This window comes from Microcaecilia unicolor, chromosome 5 (assembly GCF_901765095.1).
Source record: "Microcaecilia unicolor chromosome 5, aMicUni1.1, whole genome shotgun sequence".
In the NCBI taxonomy this organism is placed as follows: domain Eukaryota; kingdom Metazoa; phylum Chordata; class Amphibia; order Gymnophiona; family Siphonopidae; genus Microcaecilia; species Microcaecilia unicolor.
Window position 1 is genome coordinate 325,226,189 of NC_044035.1, and position 22,108 is coordinate 325,248,296.

The 22,108-nt window shown below is 43.9% G+C and overlaps 1 protein-coding gene across 1 annotated transcript in view; it reads right to left on the reverse strand.

The window, feature by feature from the left end:
• Positions 1-22,108, reverse strand: part of LOC115470860 (fatty acyl-CoA hydrolase precursor, medium chain-like) — a 105,606-nt gene that overhangs the window by 37,767 nt on the left and 45,731 nt on the right. The window contains exons 5-6 of the mRNA XM_030204448.1: positions 18,310-18,463; positions 9,922-10,035 (exon numbers count right to left, since the gene is read on the reverse strand). Coding sequence (XP_030060308.1) covers positions 9,922-10,035; positions 18,310-18,463 — 268 coding nt within the window. The remainder of the gene's footprint in view (positions 1-9,921; positions 10,036-18,309; positions 18,464-22,108) is intronic.

Below are 22,108 nucleotides of genomic sequence, written 5' to 3' on the forward strand. Positions count from 1 at the left end.
GCGCTCAGCTGACTGAGCTGAGTGCCAATGCTAACGCCGCAAAAAAATGTTTAATAAAAAGCACGGCACCGCAGGCAGCCTCGAAGCATTGGCTGCTGGCTCTGCAGGCTCTGCAGGCTCCTCCCGTCTCTTACGTCACTGCCCCAGGGGCAGTGACGTAAGAGACGGGAGGAGCCTGCAGAGCCTGCAGAGCCAGCAGCCAATGCTTCGAGGCTGCCTGCGGTGCCGCGCTTTTTTTAAACATTTTTTTGCGGCGTTAGCATTGGCGCTCAGCTCAGTCAGCTGAGCGCTTCTTTTTGTAGCGCCGGCCCTGCTGCTCAACAGGAAAAGCAGCAGTGGCCGGCAATGGGAGCTGGGGCTGGTGCGGGCCTGGAAGAAAAGTGGGTGGGCGGGCCAGAGCTGAAATTGGGTGGTGCAAATGGATGCGCCTAAATGTAAGCACAATCCCCTACATTTAAATGCTTTAGGCACGGCTTATATAACAGTGCTCAGTGGGTTTTTCTGGTTCCAAGTTTTTAGGCGCCCCTATGTGTAGTCAGCCAGAAATGAAACAAACAGAAAAATGGCTATTTTATGGCTGCATTAGAAATAGACTTAGCACGTGGGAATGACCTACGCTAGGATGCAATTAAGCTCATTTACTAGAATAGCCACGAAAATATGCACAAGATTTTCAAAATGCCCCGTGCATGTACTTCCCTTCCCTCTGCCTAACCCCATCCTTTTCCCTAGGCTGGTAAAAGGACCCATGTTGTGAATAAGATACCGTGAATAACCTTTGGTAACTGCCCTTGTGGGAAGTAGTTTTATAAAAGGATGTCAATGTGACAAGTCCTAAAATGTGCCTATTTTAGGAAGACAACCTAAATGTCTATGTACCTTTACCAAATAGACTCCCAGATCCACCACCATTGTTGCCAGAGAATGTGGTAAAGGTGGTTAGCTTAGCGGAGTTTAAAAAAAGGTTTGGCCAGCTTCCTAAATGGACTTGGGGAAAATCCACTATTTCTGGGATAAGCAGTATAGAATATGTTTTGTACTTTTGGGGGGGGGGGATCTTGCCAGGTACTTATAACCTGGATTGGCCACTGTTGGAAACAGGATGCTGGGCTTGATGGACCTTTGGTCTTTCCCAGTATGGCAGTAATTATGTACTTATGTGCACCAATGTCCATACATTAAATTTACACCTGCTCTGAAAAAGGTATAAAATGCGTGCATGCAGTGTACCATAGTAATTCTATAATCTGAGCTCCTACATTTACAGGCCATACACCTATGCCCTATTCTGTAAATTTATGCATATCTGCTGTAGCAATGATTTTACAAGTGGCCTTGGTAGTGAACCCATTTAAGCACGTAGGGGGAGGCTATATAAGGTGCCTAAAAAATCTACGCGTATCCATTTACGCCAACGAAAATGTGGAATAAATCCCAGTGTGTAGATTTAGGCGCACTGGGCCATATTCTATAACTAGGCACATAAATTTCAGAACTCCCATGAAACACCCATTTCCCCACCTATAACCGTGCCCCTTTTTGCCTGCATGCGTTAGAAGTTCAACGCACATCTTTACAGAATATGCTTAGTGACTTGCGCGCCTAAATTCTAATCAGTGCTCATTATTGTTTGTCATGTAACATGCATTGCTATAGAATCCACGCCAAAGGGTGCGTGATATAGAATCTGGGGATGACTTATAGAATATTGTAAATTATGAATGCATCATCAGAAGTTAGACACACACACATGCGAGCTCTATGGCTGGGCTCACACCTGAGCGAATATGCATGTATATACCCGGTTATGCAACTATTCTATAAAGGAAAGCAGGCACCTATTTTCCTTTATAGAACATGCAAATAATTATTATATATATATATATATATATATATATATATATATATATATACACACTAGTAAAACGTGCCCGTTTCTTGCGGCAATGAAACGGGCGCTAGCACGGTTTCCTTCCGGACCTCCCCCCCCCACTCACCCTGTCGGCGTTCGTCCGCCATTGTTGCGGACCTCGGCACGCCACCTTCAATCTGCTGACATTGCTCCGCCCTCGACGTCATCACGTTTGATGTGAGGGCGGGGCCCCAACACAGTGTTTTTGGTGGCTTCACCACCACGAAGGCTTCGAACCGGAAGGAAGTGCCCGGAGGACCTGACAGTGACGAGTGACGCCAGTGTCCTCAGAACGTTGAGGGTGAGTTTTATTATTATATATATATATATATTTGACAGTGCTTATATCCCACAATTTCCCACCTTTGGCAGGCTCAATGTGGCTTACAACATTTGAAGAACAAATAGACAGGGTACAATAAATGGAAAGGGGTAAGCAGGGCAGAGAGGTAAGGATAAAGAAATGGGTCAGTCCATAATGGCAGCATCCTGAGGTCAGTGAGGCTGGACAGGATCTTTGGGGTACGCTTGCTCAAATAAGCAGGTCTTAAGCGACTTCCTAAAAGTCAGATGGTCCTGAACCGTTTTCACTGATTTTGGTAGGGCATTCCACAAATGAGTACCGATGTAGGCAAAGGTGGAAGCATACGTGGTTTTATACTTCAGCCTAGAACACGCAGGGTAATGGAGGGTTAAGTAAGAACGGACAGTTCTGAGTGAGTTTCTTGGTGGTAAGTGGACAAGGGCATCCATGTACGCAGGGGCTGCTCCATAGAGAATCTTGTGGACTAGGGCACAGAATTTAAAAGTTATACGTTCTTGTACAGGAAGCCAATGTAATTTCTCGCGAAGTGGGCTGGAACTGGTGAACTTTGACACTCCATAGATGAGTCGAGCTGCTGTGTTTTGGACGGTTTGTAGCTTCTTTAGGACACACACACTGAGTTATAGAATTACCCCCATTGGGGTAGTTTCTGTTCAAGGCGCACATATTTAGGCTCCGGGAAAGTGCACACTAAACAGCTATTCTATAAAAATAAGTATGCATGGACTTTCGGTTGCAGAATAGCGACTCAAGTCTGCATTTATTCACGCCCATTTAGTTGCCCACTTATGCCAGCTCAAGGGGTGCCTAAATGTAACAAATGCATGTGTAAATGCCGGTATTCTGCAACCTAGAAATGCATATTCTGGGCACATCCCTAACCTGCCCATGCCCATCACATGTCAATGCCCCCTTTGAAGATGTGCACCCTAGAATTTAAGCATCTAGGTTATAGAATAGCAACTAAGGGTAGCTCAGTGTGAAACTACAAATTGATGCCAATTAACAGTCAATTATTATAAAAAAAACTGCACAGGCAACTGACCTTATCCTATAACTGCATGCACAAATTTACTAGTACTACTAGTAATTTCTGTAGCGCTACTAGATGTGCGCAGTTCTGGACACATTATATACAGGTACTACTGGGCTCACAATCTAAGGTGTCTTTTGTACCTGGGGCAACGGAGGGTTAAGTGACTTACGCAGGGTCAAAGGGAGCTGCAGTGGGAATCAAAGCCTCTTCCCCAGGATCTCTCTTATTTTTTTTTAAGTTTATTTTCAAATGTGAACAGCATTGCGCATAGCATCAACAGTACCCAGAAACCAGCGCCAAAAGAGGAAAACAGCGTCTCTCAGGGTTTAATCTGGATACATTGCACACAACAAAAACAATACAACAGCAGCAGGAACAGTCACTGCACTGACCCTTAGGCTGCTCCTCCACTCCAATTTGCATGCCGTTTTTTTTAATATATAGAATTTGGGGGATTGTGTGTACTGGTCGATGTGGAGCGTCTGTTTACGCTTTCCAAAAATACTAGGACAAGGGGGCATGCGATGAAGCTGCAGTGTGGTACATTTAAAACGAATCGGAGGAAATATTTCTTCACTCAACGCATAGTTAAACTCTGGAATTCGCTGCCGGAAAAAGTGGTTAAGGCGGTTAACATAGCGGACTTCAAAAAAAGGTTGGACGGCTTCATGGAGGAAAAGGCCATAGAATGTTATTGAATGGACAAGGGAATAATACACTATTTCTAGGAGGGGCAGGACAAATTGCTTGTTCTTTTGGCCGCTGTCGGTGACAGGGTGCTGGGCTCGATGGACCCTTGGTCTGTCCCAGCATGACGATGCTTACCTACTTATGCACCTGCTTATTTTATATAATGCCACTTTAATGTAAAGCTCTAGTTCCCAAAATAGGCATACCATTTAAGAGGCCTCATCAGTGGCGTTCCATATACTCATCGCTAGTGAGACTGATGCACCTCCTTCTTTATTGGTCTGTTCATTTTTACTTGTGAAATTTTTTAATTCAACTTCAAAGTTATAAATTCAAATACTTATGAAATACTCATTTCAAACTTTGTCGGCTAGGGATCACTTCTGACATAACTCATGCTTCGTGGGGGGAAGACGACATATTGTAGATATATTAGTGATAGGAGGAAGTGCAAAAGTGGCATTGTGAGAGTCAAAGGCGAAGGGGAGGAATATGCAGAAGCTGACAGAGACGAGGCAGAATTGCACAACAAATATTTCGGTTCTGTGTTCACAGCTGAAGAGCCAGGAGTAGGATTGCACAAGACACACAAATAGAAATGGAGGGGTGGCTAGTGGTAGTCCATGAACAGTTTCCAGAGAACTATAAGGTACTTTTACTAAGGTGCACTGAAAAATGGCCTGTGCTGTTGTAGGCACATGTATTGGACGTGCACAGGTCCATTTTTCAGCATGCTTGCAAAAAAACACCTTTTTTTAGCCAAAAATGGACGTGTCCATTTTGGGCCTGAGACCTTACTGCCACCCATTGACTTAGCGGTAAGGTCTCACATGTTAACCAGAGCTGTAATCGTCAGTGCACGTACACTGCCAATTACCACCCGGTTAGCACCACGGGGTAGAAAATAAAAAAATATTTTCTGCACCTCGTATCGGATGTATGTAAAAAATGGAATTACTGCCCAGGGCACACGGTAGCCCGGGTGGTAGTTCCAAATTGACAGGCGTTGGACGCACGTAGGCACCTACGCACCTTAGTAAAATGGCCCCTATGTTCGTGAGGAGCTGGCTAAACGAAAGGTGGACAAAGCAATGAGGCCGGATGGCATACATCTGAAGGTACTGAAGGAACTTAAGGAAGTTCTAGCAGCTGACCTTTTTTGTGCTTCTTTAGAGTTGGGAGTGGAGAAGAGCAGATGTGGTCCCCAGGGGCATAGCCAGACCTTGAGGTGGGAGGGGGCCAGAGCCCAAAGTGGGGGGCACATTTTGGTCTGCCACCTTGCTGCCCCCCTACCGTCACCCTGCTGCTCCCCACCCACTTCTGCCGCTGCAATACCTTGGCTGGCGGGGGTCCCCAACCCCTATCAACTGAAGCTTTTGTCCAGTGCTGGTCTCCGGCGCCACCACATTGCCTGCCCTGCTCTCTTCCCCTCAAGTCCGGCATGCTTGTTTTAATGAAATTGAGCATGTGTGCATGCTCAATTTCACCAAAACAAGTTCAGGGGCTTTCAGTAAAGATGCTTGCAGTATTACTGAGTATCGGGGATCCATGTCTAACTTACACACCAGGATTTATACCAAGTTTCAGTGGATGTAAATCATCACAGCCTCTCCACAAAAGCAGAAGTAAGGAAGAGGTTGGGAACTACAGGGCTGGTAAGTCTGATTTCTGTGGTAAATAAATTAATAGAAATGGAGAAATCTCACTGGTGATGAGTATATGGAGCTACTACTCAGTGGCACTGCTGAAGTCTCTTAAATGGTACATCTATTTGGGGAACTAGGGGACTGATATTCAGACTGTTGCAGGTAGCCAGGCTGCCTCCCATGTTGGGCGTTGAGCCCAGATATTCAATGCCGGGCTGTTTACGGTGACTGTCATTGAATATCTGGGTGTTTTGAGGCTGGTTTCCACTTAACTGGCCAAGCTGATATTCAGCGCTGGCCGGTTAAGCTGAAACTGGCCAAAGATAGGCTTACTATTTTGGTGGCCTAATTTGGCTGCCAAACTTAGCCAGTGATGCACTGAATATCAGCAGATAGCCAGGTATATCGTGCAAAATAATTGGCTATCCACTAAGTGCTAACTAAGTGTTACATTTGTACCCCACATTTTGCCACCTATTTGCAGGCTCAATGTGGCTTACATTGTACCATGAGGCGTTAGTCGCCTTCGATGATGAAACAAATACAATGTGATGTTATAATCAAAGAGGTTCCTGTGTTACAGACACTATAGGAGAATTGTATAAAACAAAAAGTGAATCAGTGTTCAAGCAGATGTTAAATCAAAAAGGTTCATGTGTTTGTGCAGGGCTGCGTATGCTTTGTAGCGCTATATAAATGCTAAATAGTAGTAGTAGTAGTATTACAGACACTTCAGGAGAATCGTATAGAAGAAAAGTTATTCAGTGCTCATTACAGCTTTGGATTTATTGTGTTGCTGGGTTCAAGGCACTAAGTTTAGTCAGTAGGGTATGCCTTTTCAAACAGGATGGTCTTTAGTGAGATAGTCTTTAGCAGGAGATAGCCGGCTATCTCGCTGAATATTGCTGGATGGCCGGTTAAATAGTTTTAAATATCGGCCAGAAAGAAGATCTTTACATTGAAGTGGTGTTTTAAATGTTCCTGAATTATTATAGAACAAGCCATAGTTAAATATTTTATACTAGTAAAAAAGGCCCGTTTCTTAACGCAATGAAACGGGTGCTAGCAATGTAATGAGTTCCTGCCATTAATGTTTCCATGGTTGTATTCTGAATTTAATTGTTGTTTACATGTGTAAGATTTCTTTATATACAATATTTTTTGTGTAAACTGTGTTATAATGTGGTAAAAGTTTTCCTTGTTCAAGCCCTTCAATCAGTTTAACAATCACATCAGAAGAGCTCCTTACTTGTGAGAATGCAACATACAGTTGCCCATGTGAGAGACTGAGAGTGACAGTGTGTTTTACAGACAGTGTAAGAGAGAGATACACAGAGTGATTGTGTGTGTGTATGTGTGTGTGTGTGTGTGATGTCTGTGTTTGTGTATAAGTGACAAAGTGATTAAATGTTTGTCTTCCCTTCCGTTCTGTGCACTTGCCTCCACTGATGTTTGTACCTCCCTGTGATTGTTTGTTAGAGATTCAATCCACTCCACTTCCCTCCTCCAAGTTCCGTTCTGTCTGATTGGTTCTTCATTCCTGTGACGTCACGTTTGTTTGCTTGGCAACTGTGCAGCATTCCGTTTCCTCGACGTGAGGGCGGGGACAGTGAGAGCCAATGAAACGCTGAACTACAGACTTACGAACCCTACACTGCCACAGAGTCAGCTTCAAAATGTTGGAGGTGCTTTTTATTATATAGGATAATGTGCATAGAATGCAACTCTGCCTATGGCCAAATTACATTCACAGGAATTTCTATGTGTAGGTTACGTAAGCATACTCTTTCCATGTACCTACATTTTACATGTATATGTACTCATGCAATTTTATAAAAGCCCTTTTCTGTGTGTAAAACAGGCTGTATATGGATAAAGTTTTACAAAATACCCCCTTATCTCTTTATTCTGTAACAGGTTGCCTAAAGTTAGGCGCCATTGTGCACATAAGCTATAGAATATTAACACTTGCGTATGTGACTGTTGCAGTTACATGCATAAGTGCTGGCTGCATACTCAGCAGTATTCTATAACATATGTGCACAACTTCCTTAGCATGTAAATGCAAGGGGGCATTCCTAAGGGGATGAGCGTGTACATGTCCAAGTTGTGCGCACAACTTATTTGAGTAACGAGTCATTAAATAGCAATAATTGGGCAATAAGAAATTATAACAGTTAATTGGCTCCAAATAGGATTTGCATGTGCATCTTGCTAGGCGCTATTCTATAAAGATCTGCATAACTCAAAAGTGGGTGTGGCCAAAGGAGGGGCATGGGTGGGCCAGGGGGATTCAGTGAAGATGCTCGCAATGTTACTGAATATTGGGGATCTATGTCTAACTTACATGACAGGATTTATACCAGGTTTCAGTGGATGTAAACTTCACAGCCAAAGTTTGGCGTGGAAATTGGCTCTAAGTGCTATTCTAAAGATGGCGTGCTGTCATGTACCGGCTCCACCACTCACCGCTATGTCCCGTCATGCTTCTGCTGACTCCTGCCATGTTCCACCACGCACCGCCCACCCTTGCCATACTCAGAGGCTGCCCGCTGACTTCTGGTGCCTGTGGGTACGGCTGTTCTGGCGGCGGGCTGGCTCTGGTGGTCTGTTTCTGGGTCCTGGCTGGGGCTGTTTGGCGATCCTGCCATCTCTGGGGCACACTCTCAGTTGGGTGTCTGAGGACAGGTCTTGACGGTCAGGGGTGTAGCTCTGACGTCAGACGCCTTCCCTCACTCAGAACCTCAGTATTAGTCTTCCGCTGTGGTTCTGCCTCTGTGTTGGAAATGTTGTTTTTGCCTGACCTGACCTCTGCCTGGATACTGACGCCTCTCCTATTTGCTGCCTGATCTGATCTCTGCCGGGATACTAACGTCCCTTCTGCGTGCTGCCTGACCTGACCTCCGACTGGTTATCGACGCCTCTCCTGATTGCTGCCTGACCTGACCTGCGCCTGGACTCCAATGTTCGACTTGTCCAATGAGACTTCACAAGTTCTGCTGGCCACCCGCACCTAAGGACTCATTCCAAGGGGAACGGCAGTAGGTCCAGTTGAAGAACCCGAAGCTTGTTGGCTAGACCACCCTTTGGTAGTCACTCAAGGGCTTACTTCCACTTCCCAAGGGAACAATGTGACATATGCAACTTGGAGCAGTTTATAGAATAGCGCTTCATGCTATTTTTTTTTTTCAAATTTGGGACCAATTTCTCAAATTTAGTCGTTAACTTACAGAATACTGGAAGTTACGTACGTAAACTGACGCATTTAGCTGCACTTTTATGCCTGCTGTTGACATGGCGTAAATGTAGATGCCGACTTATGCCCTATTGTAGAATTGCCCCTTTAAAGTATAATTTCAAAAGCCCTGGGCCTCAGGATACTGGAACAAGCAGAGAGAAAGAAGAAGTCCTCACGAGGACCCAGAAAGCAACAGGGCAAACGATTCGCAAACTCCAATACGATGACAAAAAAACAAGCAGACCAGTTGGAAAAAAGTCAAACTATGTATTTATTAAAAAAAAAGATTCAAAATGCCCAAAACAGGCCGTGTTTTGCCCACAGCGGGCTGCATCAGGGGTACTAAAAGGTAGCTATTAGAGTTAAAACCACAGTGGTTTGACAAAACAAAACCAGAAGATGGCAGTGTCGACTCATCAATTGAACTGAATCTCTGCATCTGGTCTGCTTGTTTTTTTTTCCCATCCTGACAAGGATTACCAGAAAGCAGAAGAGTGAGGAAAAATACCGGATGGAAAACAACATCAAGCCTTGTTGGCTTAAAAAAACTTTAATAAAAAGTCCAATAAGGATTAATACAGAGTGCTGGTTACTGGAACAATTCGGTGTTACCCTGGAGACTGATTCAGAACCCCTGTCTGCCATTCACTCTAATTCCGAAGCAAGTCACATCACTCCCCTGTGTTTGAATCTGGCTCCTGAAGCCAGACACAGTGGCGTACCGAGGGGGGGGGGGCGGTGGGGGCGGTCCGCCCCGGGTGCACGCCGCTGGGGGAGTGCCACGCGCCTGTCGGCTCTTCGTTTTCATGCTCCCTTTGCCCCGGAACAGGTTACTTCATGTTCCGGGGCAGAGGGAGCATGAAAACGAAGAGCCGGGAGGCGCGTGGCACCTCCCCCCCCCAGCGGCGTCGCGCTGTTCTGGGGGGGCGGGGCGCATCAGCGATCCGCCCCGGGTGTCAGCCACCCTAGGAACGCCACTGGCCAGACGTCATGTTTCTTGTACAATTAGCCCTACTGATCTAAATACTGTTATTCTATGTTAGTTTTGCTTAACATGTTAAATACAGAACCTACTTTAACAAAGGTGGCTATTATTCCAGGATCAGAAACGGCAACATCGGGGATGAGGGCACTGCCACTCTCAATTATTGCTTTATGGAACAAGCCTTTAGCCAGAGGAGACAAAACCTAGAAGGAGATGAAAAGAACATTATTTCTTATACTGTGGTTTCAGAGTTTGTAACTACAGCACTACATACATTTTTAAACATAGTAAACAATGGATATTAAGAGTTTGTTTATAACTCAGATTTTCTTATTTTCTTACTTGTCTTTGTCTCCCTCATATTTACCTCAGTCATTGGGTCTCTGTTAATGTTGCTTTCTTGTTTCTAATTGTCAGTTGGCCCTATATTCCTGTTGCTGTAACCAGCTACGAGGTTTATTTTCTTTGTATTATTTTTCATTAACGTTGAATGAATATTAAATTAAAAAATGATAGCAACCAATGACAAAAAAAAAAGGACAATTTGGCATACATCAGAGCTCTTTCTCTGTACCTTTGTCAAACAGGCTCCTTTACTAAGCTGCGTTAGGCGCTAATGTGCTAAAGCATCCAGTGTTACTTTTGCCATCTGCGCGCACTAAGTGCATAATACTTTTTTTTTTTTGTAATTTCTTTTGAGTGGGCATGTCGGGGCAGAGAGTGGGCATAAAAGCACATGCTAACTGGTTACCATAGGAACCCTTACTGCCTCCTAAATAGTGTAAAGGCTCTGCGCTCTGGATCGTTTAGGAACGCCTCCTCCCCCACGGACGTCCAGGGATTTTTCCAGGAAATCCAGCGGAAGCTCATTCACTGCTCCACTCTCCTAGGATCCTCTACACCCAGACTCAAAATAATGACTCAACAACTCAGTCCGGGCAATATGTATCAGTTTATGTACCTCAGCCCCTCTGCAACCACAATAATCCAACCAAACCAAAAACAAACAAAAGGTTCAAAACACCCAAAGTTTTTCTAAAGCAGTTCTCCTAAACAAAATACTTTCCAAACCCCGCGGTTCTGAGCGGGCTCCAAAATATCCCCCTCCTTATCAGTTTAGATCATGTAAAGCAGTTTCCAAAGAATTCAAAATCCCAGCAGTTCATGTAAAGCAGTTTCCAAAGGGTTCAAAATCACCACCCACTGGGCCAGCACTATCTTCCAGCCACCTCTCCCCATTGGACCCTCCAGGGAAAACAGCTTCTCAGCTCCCCTTTAGAGAAAACCACCTTCTTCCTTTCTCCACCCAGCTCCCAACTGCTGCTTTGTCTCACCTTTTAGTTTAGCTAGAGCTGAGGTATCCATTGGCTCCTCCTGTTCTCTTTCCTGTCCCTTTTCTGCCCCTTGCCAGTCCATGGGTTCCTCCCCACACCCCTCTCTCCCAGCTGCCCCTCCTTTCCTTGATTGGGCAGATTCAGGACCTCCTCCTCTAGCCTAGTTCTGTGTGTCAGGGTTTTCCAATTTCCCACCCTTGTCCTTCTCTCAACCTCCTCTGGGGGCTGATGGGAATGGAAGTCCCTGCTGCGATGGTATGCCTCCCTCCGGGGCTGCTGGGAAACGTATTCCCGCATTCTAGGTTGCGTTCCTCTTGGGGACTGGTGGGAGTTATAGTCTTTCTCCTTTCTCCACTTCTCTGGGGAATAGGATCTGCTCCTTTCTCTAGCCCTGTCTTCTCTCCTACCCCCTCATATTCCTTACAATAGGAGGTGGCAAGGGCTCCCATTTTAATTTTTTAAAAATGGCCATGTGCTAATGGTATAACACAGAGAGAATCTAAAGTACAGAACAAAATCCAAAATACAGCAGAAAGCACTGGGAGCCTTCAAAAACGGGACACAGTTCTTTTTTATTAAGAAGTAAATTGCCAATGTGGACCCGACAAGGGCCGTGTTTCGGCGCACAGCACCTGCATCAGGGGTCAAAATATGATCTAGTGTGAAATGAATGCTGTGTGCATCAAACACCTTCTTCATAAAAACAGTGGTGTACCAGGGGGGGGGGGCAGTCCACCCCGGGTGCACGCTGCTGGGGGGGGTGCCGCGCGCCGGTCAGCGTTGTTGGTTTCCATGCTCCCTCTGCCCCGGAACAGGAAGTAATCTGTTCCGGGGCAGAGAGAGCATGGAAACCAACGATGCTGACCGGCGCGCGGCACCCCCCCAGTGGCATGCACCCGGGGGGTTCTTTCGCCGGGGCAGGTGGGGGTGTCTCTGCGATCCGCCCCGGGTGTCAGCGCCCCTCAGAACGCCACTGCATAAAAATGAAGCTGACAAATTCTTTGTTTACAAACATCCATGAGAATGCGAAAGCTGCATTACTTTGAGATGCTTTGCATTAAACTCGTATTCTTTGGCTATGTTTGCAACCTCAGCAGCACAGCCAAAGGCCCTCCACCCGAAGGGCTTTAACCACTAAGTGCCTAAGAAGTTTGTATTCAACAAGTCCATGTATTCAAATAGTAGGAAGAATAGCACACAAATACAGAGCAGAAAACCGAAAACGAAATGCACGGTCTGCTTGCAGCTTCCTCTCACAATCACTTATAGCTATCTTCATATTTCTCTAACTGATGGTATTTAGCGCATGGTATTTGCACACGGCCATAAATGAAACAAATATAAAAAAGCTGTTTATGGCCATGCAAAAAATGGTCTTAGCACGCAGGAAAGACCTGCATAAGGGCGTACTAAGCAGTAAATTCTATAAGTAGCACCTAAAAATCAGCGCCAATGTGTCATGCTTAGCACAATTCTATACAGAGTTTGCGTCCTTTATAGAATCACAGTTAGCACTAAGCTGCACCTACAATTAATACTGGCACCTAAGTTAGACGCACTTAGGTGTGATTCTGTATCAACACGCATAAAATCTGGAAACGCCCCCTGTTATCAAGCGGCCCCTGCACCAGATCATGCACTCGACTAAGGATTAGGTCTAGAATGTTTTGTGTCTCTTGTTGGTTTCTGAATCAGCTGCTCCAAACAGCAGTCATTGATTTCATCAAGGAATTTTACCACCCTAGCATGCACTGATGTTACATTTACCCAGTCAATATCAGGGTAATTGAAATCTCCTATTATTATTGTGTTGCCTAGTTTGTTAGCCTCCCTAATTTCTGAAAACATCTCGAGTAGAGAGGTGTGGTAGCCGTGTTAGTCCACTTTTAAAGGTAATCAATAGAAATAAAACAAAATAAAACATGGAAAAGAAAATAAGATGATACCTTTTTTATTGGACATAATACATTTCTTGATTAGCTTTCGAAGTTTGCCCTTCTTTGTCAGATTGGAAATAAGCAAATGTTGGTAGATGACAATATATATAAGTGAAACATCAAAGCATTTCAGTGACAGTCTAACAGTATGGGGCTGGATAGGTGAAAGACAGGAAGAGTCGGGTGGATGAGGGACAGGGAGATATGCATGGAGGTAGGAGGGTGACAAAGCAGTTCAGTTTTTGGTTTATAATGGGCAAGAAAACATAGATCTTTGTTAAGTCCTGCCTGGTGAGTGTCAAAATAATTAATCATTCTGACTTCAAAGGTCTTACGTTCCTGTATTGTTTTAAAGTTTCCTTTCAGAATTCTTAACATGAAATCACTGGTACAGTGTTCTGGTTTTGTAAAGTGCTGCCCCACAGGGGTGACATCCTTATTGGTACTAGCATTTTTCATATGGTGTCTATGTAAATTAAATCTCTTCTTTAGCATCTGACTTGTTTCTCCAGGTCTGAGTATAATTGAATTTCATCCAGCTTGCTGGATGGGCAAAATGAAAGTCCTTTGGAGAGTGCAGAGACTTCATGCTGTGATAATTGATGGTTCGAGAGGATTACTATCCCCATTTCATCTGTATCTCCAATAGTGTGATCAGTGGTTTGTCTGCAGGGTCTCTGCAGACTTCCTTGATTTCTTGGAAAAATTAAGAAAAATCATTAATGATCTACAGCCTCTACTCCAGGAGGATGAATTATTGAAAGAGATATTCCCATCCCCACAAGTGCTGACCTTCCGGCAGCCAACCAACTTAAAACACAAGCTAATTAGAAGTAAGCTCCCAACACAGACTCAAAAAGAAAACAATGGCACACATCCTCGCAATATATCCAGCTGCAAACCATGCCAAAACATTTCACAGGACCCCCATAGTCATTCACAAAGGAAAAATATTCAATATTAAGGAATCTTTCACGTGCTCATCTTCCAATGTGGTATATATCATTCAGTGTAAAAAAATGCAATGAAGGCTGCTACATTGGAGAAACAAGTCCGATGCTAAAGAACAGATTTAATTTACATAGACACCATATGAAAAATGCTAGTACCAATAAGGATGTCACCCCTGTGGGGCAGCACTTTACAAAACCAGAACACTATACCAGTGATTTCATGGTAAGAATCCTGAAAGAGAACTTTAAAACAATACAGGAACGTAAGACCTTTGAAGTCAGAATGATTAAATATTTTGACACCCACCAGACAGGACTTAACAAAGATCTGTGTTTTCTTGCCCATTATAAACCATAAAATTGAACTGCTTTGTCACCCTCCTATCTCCATGCATATCTCCCTGTCCCTCATCCACCCGACTCTTCCTGTCTTTCACCTATCCACCCCCATCCTGTTAGACTGTCACTGAAATGCTTTGATGTTTCACTTATATACACTGTCATCTACCAACATTTGCTTATTTCTGATCTGACGAAGAAGGGCAACCTTCGAAAGCTAATCAAGAAATGTATTAAGTTATGTCCAGTAAAAAATGTATCATCTTATTTTCTTTTCCATGTTTTATTTCTATTGATTACCTTGAAAACATCTCTACATCAGTCTGTTCATCCTGGGCAGGTTGACAGTAGTACACTCCTGTGACTATCCTTTTCCCCTTTACACGTGGTATTTCTACCCATAGAGATTCTAAAATGCGTTTCTTGTCCTGCAGAATTTTTAGTCTATTCGATTCAAGGCCCTTCTTAACATATAATGCTACCTCTCCACCAATTTGATCTACCCTATAACTGCAATATAATTTATACCCAGATATGACAGTGTTCCACTGGTGATCATCCTTCCACCTACGTCTTGCCCCATCCTTGGCCACCTTTAAATCTAGGCTAAAAGCCCACCTCTTTAACATTGCTTTTGACTCGTAACCACTTGTAACCACTCGCCTCCACCTACCCTCCTCTCTTCCTTCCCGTTCACATTAATTGATTTGATTTGCTTACTTTATTTATTTTTTGTCTATTAGATTGTAAGCTCTTTGAACAGGGACTGTCTTTCTTCTATGTTTGTGCAGCGCTGCGTACGCCTTGTAGCGCTATAGAAATGCTAAATAGTAGTAGTAGTAGTAGTAGATGCCTATTATATCTATCTTTTCATTTAGTGCAATATATTCTAAGTTAACCATTTTATTTCTTAGGCTTCTGGCATTTGCATATAAACTTTCCAAACAATGTTTATTGTTCCTATTCACAACTTGCTCAGCAGTCGACAGTGTTATTTTGCAATCTTGAAAATCTCTCTGCTCTTTTATTTAAAGACACCTGATCTACTATGGCTTCAACTGCAACCTCACTATCAGGATGCCCTACCTTCCCTGTTTTAGTGATATCTTTTAAAGATACCTTGTTCTGAACCACGCATTTTTGAGTGCCTGTTGGCCTTCCCCCAATTTCTAGTTAAAAGCTGCTCTATCTCCTTTTTAAATATTGATGCCAGCAGCCTGGTTCCATCCCGATTAAGGTGGAACCCATCCTTTCAGAACAAGCTCCCCCTTCCCCAGAATGTTGCCCAGTTCCTAACAAATCTAAATCCCTCATCCCTGCACCATTGTCTCAACCACGCATTGAGACTTCAGAGCTGTCTGTCTGTCTCTTTGATCCTTTGCGTGGAATGGGGAGCACTTCTGAAAATGCTACCCTGGAGGATCTGGATTTCAGCTTTCTACCTAGGAGCCTAAGTTTGGCTTCCAGAACCTCCCTACCACATTTTGCTATGTCATTGGTACCCACATGTACCAAGACAACCGGCTTCTCCCCAGCACTATGTAAAATCCTATCTAGGTGACGTGTGAGGTCTGTCACCTTCACACCTGGCAGGCAAATGACCATGCGATCCTGATCCTCATATTCACCAGCCACCCAACTATCTACATACCTAATGATTTAATCAACAACCGTCCTAACCCTTCCCTCCTGTATTTGTACTGCTTTGGGATCTTGCCAGGTACTTGTAACCTGGTTTGATCACTGTTGGAAACGGGATGCTGGGCTTCATGGACCTTTGGTCTGTCCCAGTATGGCAATACTTATGTACTTATGGGCTGGTCCTGGCTACAGGGTGATGCTCTCCTTTAGTAGACTTCCCTCCTCCAAGGCAGCACAGGGGCTGCCAAACTGGAGGTGGGACTTCTCTACAACCTCCCTGTAAGCTTCCTCTATGTACTTCTCTGTCTCTCTCAGCCTCTCCCTCTAGCCTCAAGAGAACAGACTCATTCTCTGAGAGCTAGGAGCTCTTTGTATTGAGCACACACATATCATCATACATGTGACACTCAATGCAAAAGACTGGATAGCACGCCTTTCATTGCTGGACTGCTGTCTGCATCTTATGCATCTTAGTATTAGAGAGTTGCTTAATTAAAACTTTTTCAGGTACAAGGAATATTAGATGAATATAAAGAGGCTTAGGATTATATGGTATAATGTGTAATTTATTTAGTGTTTGCGTCTCAGAAACTAATTAAATGTAATTAAAACTAATGAAAACTCTCCTTTTATTATCCTAATTAAAATAATTGACTATAAATCAAGAAATGTGCTGGGAGTGGGGGAGGAATTTGTGGGAATGAAGACTGAGCTAGGTCTTGCTGCGCCTTCTAGAGGCTATCTGTAGTAGCCATTATTTTATAGCATATGATAGGAAAGCTTATTTAAATAGATATGCCTTTAGTTGTTTCTGAAAGAGCAGTATCAAGTCTAAATTAAGCAGTTCATCAGGCAACATATTCCATAGCCACCTGGAAAGTTCGAGATCTGAGTTCACGTAAACTTACTACACAAAAGGAGGGCACCTCAAATACATTTTTTTCTATTGACTGTAGTGTCCCTGCAGGCCGATACATTTTCAAGGTTGATGCTATAATCAAAAGGTGCTTCATTATGCAGTGCTTTGTAAATTAATAATAAAACTTATGAATCCTCCATGTAACTCATTTCTTCTTCCCACACGTCCAAAGCACACCAGCCTTTTCTCTCATCTTCTCTGTGACCTCAGTCATCTCCACCTCTTTCCTTGTAACTTTGGTGGCACTCCAAGCATCCAGCACACAATGCTTATTTATAATTATATTTATTAGGTTCTTGAACTGCCTTTCTGTGATACAACCAGGGTTTTTTTCAGGGGGTACTGAGTACCGGCACCTTTCCATTGTCTGCTAAAATTGACCCATGGTCCCCAAGTTTTAATGAAACAGCTCAGGCTCTACACACCAATTTTGCCTTATCATAGATTCTGTGACCGTTTGCAGGGGGCCTGGCCATTGTGGGGTGGGTCCCTCAGTAATCACCCCACACCTGAAGGGTGGCCCGGCATTTGAGTACCGGCACCTTTTTCACAAAAAAATGCACTGGGTAGAACCAAACTGGTTTAAATATTATATATATAGGTACTTTCTTTGGCCGTTTTCAAGTCCAAACTTAAAGCCCACCTCTTAACCACTGCTTTTGACTCCTAACCACTGCTCACTTGCCCTGTCCTTTTATCCTCTCCTCTTTATTCCTTACCCTTAATTATTCTATCTGCCTGTCTTATCTATATTGTAAGCTCTTTGAGCAGGGACTGTCTTTTTTTGTGTACGGTGTACAGCGCTGCGTATGCCTTGTAGCGCTATAGAAATGATAAGTAGTAGTAGTAGTACTTTCTATGTCCCTAGTGGACTCATAATATAAGCTTTTATACTTGGGGCAATGAAGAGTTAAGTGACTTGCCAAAGGTCACAAGGAGCTACAGTGGGAATTGAACCCAGTTCTCAGCCCACTGTGCTAGCCATTATGATACTCCTCTCTCTCTCTCTCAATTCATGCAAATCTATCCCTTGATTATTCATTGCAGATATCCTGAAGGCTTGACTGGCTACTGATCCCCGAGAACAGGTTTGAAGGCTACTAAAGGTATTATTACCACCTTACATGTGTCTTTCCTTTCAAAATGGCCAAGAGTCCCTTATCACAGGTAGACACTCTGTCAGCTGGTCTTGGCCCTTGCTATCATTTGTCTGAGAAGAGATTCATATGTAATTATTGTTGCTCCTAGATATCTAAACTTCTCAATCAAGAAAGTCTTAACCTAAAAACTGAATTAAGAATTTACCCATTGAGTTAAGTCTTCCTGAATAAGAGAGCATCCTTGTAATATTTACCAGGATAGAAACACTTGTTGCACCTGCAGAGTTTCCAAATATGGTCACGGAATCCGGATCACCTCCAAAACTTTCAATGTTTTCTTGAACCCACTTTAGAGCTGCAACTTGGTCCATAAATGCCCAGTTTCCACGAGCATGTTCATCCCCAGTACTGAAAGCAGAGACACAGATGACAGACAATCCTGAGTGAGCCCGTTATGCATGATGAGATCATAAGACATATTCATTTCCTATATTAAAAACAACACCACACCTCTGACAAAAATCAATTATTATAGATTATATATAGCTGTAATTCTCTACTGATCGCCCACAGTTAGGCACTAGGATGACAAAAGCTAAGCATGAATTCTATAATGGCAGTTGTGCGTTCTACTGCCGTTGTAGTATATTAACATAAGTCCACATTTACACACCTAACTTTAGGTGTGAGCACTTATGCTAGCTCAATGACAGGTGTACATGCTCGCATCTAACTGTAGGTAGTTATGTGTATAATGCTAGTATTCTATAACTTGTGCTCGTAAAGCATTTGCATCATATCTACGTTATTTGAATGTTCTATTGTGTTGCTTATTAGGTGTTTCATTTGTATTATGCTGACATTGTAATATATATAATATATGATATTTGAATGTTCTATTGCATTGCTTATTAGGTGTTACATTGGTATGATGCTGATACCATATTATATCTATGCTATTTCAATGTTCTTTCCATGTTGTCTATTATAGTATTGTTTGTATTGTACTGACATTTATGATATTTCTGTTATATGGTTGTTCTACAGTGCTGATAAATGTGTATATTTTTGATACTGTTTCGTGGTAGTCCTAGTAATAGGTTTCAATTTGCTGTTTCCAATTTTACTACTAATCATTTCTATAACATTACTAGATGTATGAAATGCTGTGCACATTATATACAGGCACCTTCTCTGTCTCTAGAGGGCTCACAATCTAAGTTTTTGTACCTGGGGCAATGGAGGGTTAAGGGGGTCTTTTACTAAAGTTTAACTCGAGTTATCTGCAGAAGGACCCATTTTATTCCTATGGGCCCTGCTGCAAATAACTCGAGCGAAGCTTTAGTAAAAGACTCTCTAAGTGACTCGCCTAATGTCACAAAGAGCCGCAGTGGGAATTGAACCCAGTTCATCAGGATCAAAGCACTGCACTAACCATTCGGGTACTCCTTCACTCATTTAGGGGCTCATTTTCAAAGGTGACTATAACTTTGCAAGTCTAAGTGATTTGAAAATACTCCTCTTATTGTATTTATGTATATATTTGGTCATTTTTGCTACTGTTATGCTGTTAAGAAAACTAAGTTTTATGTTAAACTGTACCTGCTGTACACCGCCTTGGGTGAATCTCTTCATAAAGGTGGTTAATAAAGCCAATAAAGAAATAAAATAAAATAAATGAATAATTTCCTGACATGCCCCTGATCCACCCATGCCCTTCCAAGGTCCACACCCCCCCTTGAAGTTGCGTTCTCTGACATTTGAGCATGCATCTTATAGAATACTAAGGGCAGTTAAGCGCTACCAATTAGTGCCAATTAGCCAATAATTGGTTAAGGCCAATAAGCAGCTAATTAAGTCTTTAAGGGGGTCATTTACTAAGGTGCGCTAGCATTTTTAGCTCACGCTAAAAGCTGAGATGCCCATAGGAATATGATGGGCACACTTTAGTAAAAGACCCCCTAAGTTATAGAATAAGGTCAGTTGCATGTATAAGTTGCACGTGCAAATTTGCAGGTCAGTCAGAAATTTGGGCACCAACCTTTCTAGAATTAAAGGGATAGTGTACAGCACCTTTTATTTATTCTGGGTAATGAAAGTTCTGCCATTATCACCTTGCTGTGTGCTGTTTTTCTTCTAACAGTGCACACTGTTTTAACGCGGAGGTAATTTGCATGCCATTAGTTTACTGCATTGGAGAGCAAACCTTTTGTGTTAGTTTTGTTTGAAGTCATACTTTCATTCATCGGCACATGGCTCTACCGTGCAGCTTTCCTCATTGTCCCTTAAGTTTGTACTTGAGTCAATGGAAGGTTAGATGACTTGTCCAAGATCACAAGGGGCTGGAATAATCATACTCAGATTGTGATAGAGTCACATCCAGGATAGTTGGGTTAAGGCAGTTTTAGTCTGAAATACAAGTTCTAGAAGGCATTGCAGGCAAGGAGCCAGGGGGTGAGATGAAGAACCCCGGACTGGACTCCTAGCTGCAATAGGGGAAGACATGGGTGTAAGCTGGCAGAATGTGTAGATTGGCTGCCACTAGGGGGAGAGAGAGATAGGAAACCCTGTGTGCAGGAGCTCATCATTAGTCTAATGCTTAACTCAGCTGGTATGGGTGTGGGGGAAGCTAATGGAAGGAGAATGATTGGTTGTGGTAGCAGAAGCCAGGGATTGATTAGGCAGGTGGGAAGGTGTCCCAGGGAGGAGAGAAGCAGAGAGGAGAGAAGAGGGTAGAGTGAAGCAGATGCAGGCTGAAAATTCTTGGGTAAGAGAAGTTCCTAAAGTTGTGCAGGCTGAAAACCCTTGGGTAAGAGAGGTCCCTAAAGTATTGAGTTCCGGACGAGCTGACCGCACCATGCGGCCCATCTGTCCGCTGACGACTGAGGCCTAGAGCGAACGAACTCGCCAGGTCATCCAGGTACCAGCGGACACCCCTGACCGGAAGAATCCGGACAGCACCTGAATTGAGGCCCTCGCTCCGAAGTGCCCAGATTTACCGATTCGGGGGACCCAACCCGGAAGCAGACGCCGGGCCTAATTTCCCGAACCGCGACTCAGGGAGCGACCGACGTCGGAGAGACAGCAGGGTAGGTCATGGCTGGTTTGGTGACCCCGAGCGGCTTCCAGAGAAGAAGGCTGCCAGGCGCAGGACCGCAAACCCAGACCCACTAAGTCCCAACACGGGCGCAGGAGCCGATTAGCCAGCAGCCTTGAGGCCACGCGGCGCCAACGGCCAGTTGGGACGCAAGACGAGCGGGATCGGAGGATCGCCGAGAGCAGGTCGAGCTCTCCTTCTGGCCAGACACTGAACCGCAGCGGAGCCCGCTAACCGGCTGAAGGACCGTGGCTGTGGCCGACTGAGAGGGGAGCCACGTGCCTTTCCCAAGGACCCGAGGAGAGCCGCTGCGGTTGAGCAGCGTTGCAGTTAGCGAGAGCGCAGCACCGGACCCGAGAAAAATCAGGCAGCCTACGGAGACCGAACATCGAGGATCAGGGACCAGCAAGCCCCCAGGTCAGCTGCTTGCTCCTATGATAACAGTTCAGGCCGCCAGAGCAGACCGTTGGATGGCGAACAGACAGAGCGACAAGAACAACAATACAGTAACTAAACAAAATAAATAACTGCTTGCTCAACTTAATTGCATGCATGCACTGTATTCAGTTTGATTTAACCCTTCACTCTGCTTGCTTTGCTCTGCTTATTTCGATTGTAAATGCAAATGTAGGCATGCCCAGCATTGAACTGCTACCAAGCTATAAACTTAATTAAACTATTGCCAAGCTTAAACGCAAATGTATGCACTAACTCACTTGCCTAGCACTGAACCGTTCCCAAACATTAAATGTAAACTTGCCTAGCACTGAACCGTTCCCAAACATCGAATGTAAACTTGCCTAGCACTGAACTATTGCCAAGCTTTAAATTAAATTGTTGCCAACCTAAAAGGCAAATGTAAGCATTATCTCGCTTGACTAGCATTGAATTGTTGCCATGCTTTAAATTAAATTGTTGCTAAGTTTAAATGCAAATGTAAGCATTACCTCGCCTGA